The sequence below is a fragment of the Carettochelys insculpta genome, chromosome 7 (genome assembly GCF_033958435.1).
Source record: "Carettochelys insculpta isolate YL-2023 chromosome 7, ASM3395843v1, whole genome shotgun sequence".
NCBI lineage: Eukaryota > Metazoa > Chordata > Testudines > Carettochelyidae > Carettochelys > Carettochelys insculpta.
In genome coordinates, this window is record NC_134143.1 from 42187967 (window position 1) to 42193706 (window position 5740).

The window sequence follows — 5740 nt, forward strand, 5'->3', positions numbered from 1 at the left end:
AACATCACACAGCAGATTTTAAAAATCTGATGGATGATACTAAAGTGTGGTAAGCTTTACTTCAAATAGATTAAGGATGGGTGTATCGGGTAGTCCATGCTACATCTAGAAAACCATCATGGTGCCACAAAAAAAAGCAAGCACAGCATTTCATATAAAGTGCAGCCTGCAGAACATAGTTGATCATCTGTATTTTTAAAAGGTGTATACAAGCCAAAAATGTTAAAAAAACATTACAAGTAAATGTGAGCCCTAACCTGAGATGCTTTAGGAGTCTGATTGTTATAAAGGGCAGACCACAGGCTCACAGAATCATGCCCCTTTAAGAGGGTCTCAAGTTAGGCACACAGTAGCAGTAGCACTAGCACTTTGGAAGATCTTTGGATAAAAATTTCAAAAGTAGCTCATGAATCTGAAAATGGGATTTAGACTTTTTTTTGAAAATTTACCTTTTGGCCCTACTGTTTAGTTGAAAAACTAAAATTGTTTAGGGGCAGACCCGACGCTAGGGTATATTGTTACAATTTACCCCCTCTGAGAATCTGTCCCAAGCTACCTTGGCAAAACCTGACATAAATAAGACAGCTACGTAATTTTATCTGAAAACACAAATCGCTGCCGAATGGCTCAAACGTGGGCATCAGTAGGACAGAAAAAATACTGCTGTGGTACAAGTGCCATCCTAAACTGACACTGTGATATAGCCATTTTTTCTCCCAACATAACTTCAGCGTGTATTTCTTGGAACAGTCTATATGGCTGGACACTTGGTTAAAGATGTTTGTAGCAAGTGCACTTTTTACTTAAAACCTGCATATCCATGACTAGCCACATGCAACCATTAAAAAAAAAAACCTTCAATTCCAGAATACTTATTATCTAATATCTATTTTTATGTGCAGACTCTTGTAAAGGGTAACAGGACTCTAACTGTGCTATTTAAAAGTGCATGACTGGCCTTTGCATTACAGATGACTGTAGATGCTGCATAAAGTGTTTGCAATCGATAGGCTGATTCTCTTCTATAGCAAGGCCACTTTATACCACTCTGGCAATTTAAAAGGATCTAAATTAAGTATAAATAGCAGTCAGATCCACAGTGTTCACATAAAGTTCCATTGATCTTAAAATTTGGCAAACTACCCCGAAAAGTCTTGGCAAACAGTGAGTTTCATAAAAAGCATCTTTATAATGGATTCAACACTATTTGAACATAGAGCCTTGTAATGAGCCAATATATTGTTTTCTTCTAGAACTTAAACCACTTTTAATATGAGATACAAAATAAAACTATTTATTGTAATAGATGTTGATTGTGATTAATATATTTTCCTAGAAATTAGTATTTTGATTTTTAGCGCTGATAGATGACAAATGCTATGTCTACACTAGGAGAGTTTTATTGACAAAACTCAGGGAACATCTGCACACAAAATGAGTTTTGTTGACAAACTGTAGACAAAAAAACCACGTAGATGCTCCAAGGGGCCCTTGTCACCAGAGCAGTCGAAAGATCGATCCACTTTTATGTGTTGAAACTATCTGTTGACAGAAGTTTTGTCGGAACACCTCTTCTGACAGTAACTGCTGTAGACAGATGCTTCTAGTGTAGACGTAGCCAGAGAGGCTTAACTTAAATTAAGCTGATCTTGAAGGACAGGCATACCAAACATGCTGCTCTTCTTCTACTCACGTGGTCAGTGATTCTAGTACACTTGACCAGGCCTGATTCAGTACTGCTTTTGTATTTCGCTTTTTAAGAAACACCAGAATTGTTAAATGACAAACCCCATCTTCCCTTCCAGCATTTACAGTTGTAATCTAAATCATTTTAGGTATATGTGGAAAGACACCTAGCTATCAATATATTTATTGATAAGGGACACCTTCAAAGGGCAGAGAAATTGAGGCATTGTCGAACATTCAGGGAGCTGAATGAGAATATGGTAAGAGAAGAGATGCTAAAGGTGTTTTATTCTAGTCTTTGCCTACACTGCTAACAGCTTATTCTAGGGGGCACTGAGTGTGTTTGTCTCAGTTTACCATGTCCTGAATTTAGATGTATCAGCAGGTTAGGGAAATTGGCTGTGTTGTTTTCTCTTCGCCCCTTGGGATTTTAGCAAGCTGTAGAGAGGGGAAGTTTTCTGAGTGCATGCTATAAATCTAAGTTGGGAAGAAGTTATAGGATTAGTCAACCTGTTTAGGACAGGCTTAGGTGCATTAGGTTCTTTTGGTTAAGCCTCAGTATCTCTAAAAAGTGAGCTGTTTAACTCTTACTGAACTCACGTGCGGTAAGAATGGGAGGCTAAAATGAAAGAACTCCACTACTTCGAAGGGGTTGCGGGCGGAGGTTGTTTATACACGGAGCAGCTTAGTATATGCAAAAAAAGAGCTAGAGATAGTTAAAGCAAAGCATCTTCAAAAATAGACTTTATTTTGTCATAATAATCCATAAACTTTGAAGACAAAACCAAGTATCAAAAAAGTGATCTGAATGCATTCTCCTTGCTTAAATATAACCCAGGTGTGTATTTTGGTCACAGAATGTGCAGTTAGGTCCTGATAGTTTCATATGCTTGTTAAAAAGTAAGTGGCTCTGAATAGTCATTAAGCTCCTTCAAATGCTAAAATTGACAAGCTTTCAGTAAGATTCTTAAATAGAAGGGAAACTTTTGTTTCTATAGAAATAAATTATTTAATATGGACCATGGTGACCCATAACTGTAGTGCTCAAACAGCCATACTTCTGCCATGTAATAGATTAAAATATTTTAGAAAGACATAAATAATTATACATTTACAAGTTAAATATTTAATACTGAATTTAGGTTTCTATAAAAAGCTATATGTACTTTAAATGGTCTGGATGAAGTTCTAAGTAACCTTTGACCTCAGATTTGGCCATTGAACCCTATGAATTTTGTAGGCAGATTGTCTACTGGGTACACTGTGGGGCCAGTTTTCATTGTAGGTGGTCCATTTAACAGCTGCCAGTCACAATTCCGAGCCAACTCCACAGTGAATATTTTGAGAAGGATTTTTGCGAACTCTTTGCCCACGCAGCTTCTCAGGCCCCCTCCAAAAGGGATGAAACTGAACCTGGAGGAATCTTCTGGAGAGGGAGACATGAAGCGATCAGGGTCAAATTCATCCTTGTGGGTGAAGATGTCTGCAACATCGTGTGTGTCACAGATACTGTAAATAACATTCCAGCCTTTAGGAATCTGGTAACCCTGTTGAAAAAAATACATATGAAATCTATATAAATTGTCAGTTTTGACTTACTGTCACAAATCACAATGGAGACAAACTCTAGCCTGCAAAGGGGATTTAATTGAAGCAAAGCCCAAGCAACCCAGCTTACATTTAACTCAAAAGTCTTGAGTGCAACTCGAAATCCTCCAGGAACTGGTGGACTCAGCCTGAGAGTCTCTTTGATAACACAGCCAGTGTACTTCAGCTGCTCCAAAACTTCTATATCTAGTTGTTTGTTGTCTTGGTTCAGGCTGCACAGTAAGCCCTACGAAGAGAACATGATTAACCTAAGACTGGGCACTTAAAAATCAGACTACAGTTATAACCGGACACTGCATTGCTGTCAGTAAAGGGGTGGGTACAAACTAGTAGTCAAGTTGCCAGTTATCACAAGAGAATGGGCAACGATTCAAGCTTATCTGAGCATTCTCATTTCTCAAATGAGAAATTCAGCTCTGACAAGTTGTTTTAGGGACATTAAATACTAGCTTTTATTTTGTAGTCTGCTGCACTGAATAGGTTTCCCTTTCCTGACAAGAGGCACAGACACTACACTGGAAAAAGAGGCATGTGGTTAGCTTCCAGGGAGAGGACCTCACCTTCATTTGTAGCTCCTTCCTCACTTTCTGCAGAACAGCCCGGTGGAGCCCTAAGAAGGTGATCAGAGATGTGGCTGCACTGGCAGTGGTTTCATGGCCTCCGAACAGAAGTTCTGTGGCAGATTCTTTTAGCTCCTGAGACAAAGAGCAGGATGAACAAAAAACAGGCTTATTGGTGGTACTAGCCACCACCCAGCACGCGGGTGAAGCGCCCAAGCCTCGGGGCCGTCTCATCCCCTGCCCGCAAGCCCCTTCTGAAGCCGCACCCCCATGAAGCAGGAAGTCCCGCCGAGGGCCAGCAGGGCCAGCCTAGGCTCCACGCCGACAGGGGGCTACCTGTATACGTGAAGCCACCGCAGGCCACCGAGAGGTGGGGAGGGGAGCACAGACTCCTTGTCAGGGAAGTGATGCTGGAGGCGGCCGCTCGGGGAAGGGTCGCCCTGGCTTGGACACCTCCCGTGGGCGGGCCGAACGGCGCGGAGGACCCGGGGGAAGCGCCGGGGGGTTGGAGCGCTGCGAGTGGGACGCGCCCTGGGAGCCCTGAATCCCGGGCGGGTGGGGCCGCTACAGGCAGCGGGTGGAACCCAGGCGCTGCCCGCTCACTGGTCAACATCGTCAGATGCGTGGCCCTGAAGCGGTTCCCGGCTACGGCCGAGGTCTCGCTGCCCGCCCCCACCCGCTGTCCCGGAGGCCGCGCTGCTGGGGGAGGGGACAGCCGGGGCCGATCCTGCTCCCCTCTCCGCAGCTGGCGCGTTGTGCGGCGCGCCCGGCTGCGCGTCTCACCTGCATGTTCAGCGGCTCCCCGTTGCCCTGCGTGTGCTCCAGAAGCAGCTGCAGCGCGTCCTTACAGCCGCCCGCGGGCTGCCTACGGGCCATCTTCGCCCGGATGTTCTCCTCGATCTTGGCGTGGATGAAGTTCCGCGCGCGGAGGCCCTGGGGGGGACCCAAAGGGCTCCGGGTCAGCCCGCTGCCAGGCCGCTCCCCTCCCACCCGGGGCGCATGCTGCCTGGGCCTCCCCCCGCCCTCAATTCCGGCTGCCCTGGCCGAGCACCTGGAGTCGGCTCCCCCCTGCGGCACCGCCCGGGCCGGCCTTGAGGCAGCCTCCCGCCCAGAAGCCGAGGGAGCGCGGCCGCCGGACGGAGCTTTACCCGGTAGAGCCCGCTGAAGGGCACATCGATGGGCAGGGAGAAGAGGTTGCGGATCATCTCCTCGAAGGCCTCCAGCAGCTGCCGCTCGCTGTCGGGGTCCGCGTGGCGCGGCTCGAAGCCCAGCAGGATCCTCATGGCGATGCGGAACATGAGGCGCTTCACTTCGGGGTACACCAGCAGGCAGGAGCCGCCGCTGCGCAGCCAGCGCGCCAGGCAGGCGCTCACCTCCTCCTGGATGCCGGGCACGTAGTGCTGCAGGGCCTCGCGCGAGAAAGCCTTCACGATCACCTGCGGTAGAAGGGGCAGGCTCAGGCCGCCGCCCCCAGCGCCACGGCGCCACCCCGGGGAGAGCGCGCAGGGGCCGGGCCGCGGCTCCGACACCTCCCTAGCGGCGCACGGGAGGGAGCAGCTCCGGGGGCTCGGAGCGCGCCCGGCCGGGGAGCCGGAGGGCTGCAGCCCAGCCTGCCGGGCAGGCGAGGGCGGCGGGAGCTGGGCTGCCGGGCCTGGCGGTACCTTTTTGCGGTGCTTGTGCTGCCCGTCGTGCAGGTTGGAGAGGCAGCCGGCGCCCAGGATGGTGCGCACCGACGCCGGCCACTGCACGGCCACCAGCCGGTGCTCGCCGAGCAGGATGTGCCGCACGTTCTCGGCCCCCATCACCCGCACGGTGGGGCGCCCGAAGAGGTGCGTCTTGTAGATAAACCCGTATTTCCGACGCTTCATCTGCAGGAACTTCCGCCG

The 5740-nt window shown here is 48.7% G+C and overlaps 1 protein-coding gene across 1 annotated transcript; it reads right to left on the reverse strand.

Annotated features, from left to right (window-relative positions):
• Window positions 1-2891: 2891 nt before the first annotated feature.
• On the reverse strand, window positions 2892-5740 carry CYP26A1 (cytochrome P450 family 26 subfamily A member 1). Its single transcript, XM_074999554.1, has 6 exons — window positions 5516-5740; window positions 5003-5290; window positions 4638-4787; window positions 3855-3989; window positions 3365-3520; window positions 2892-3233 (listed from the first exon to the last, which is right to left on the reverse strand). Exons 1-6 carry the CDS (start codon window positions 5720-5722, stop codon window positions 2892-2894), a joined length of 1278 nt encoding a protein of 425 aa, XP_074855655.1. The 5' UTR covers window positions 5723-5740.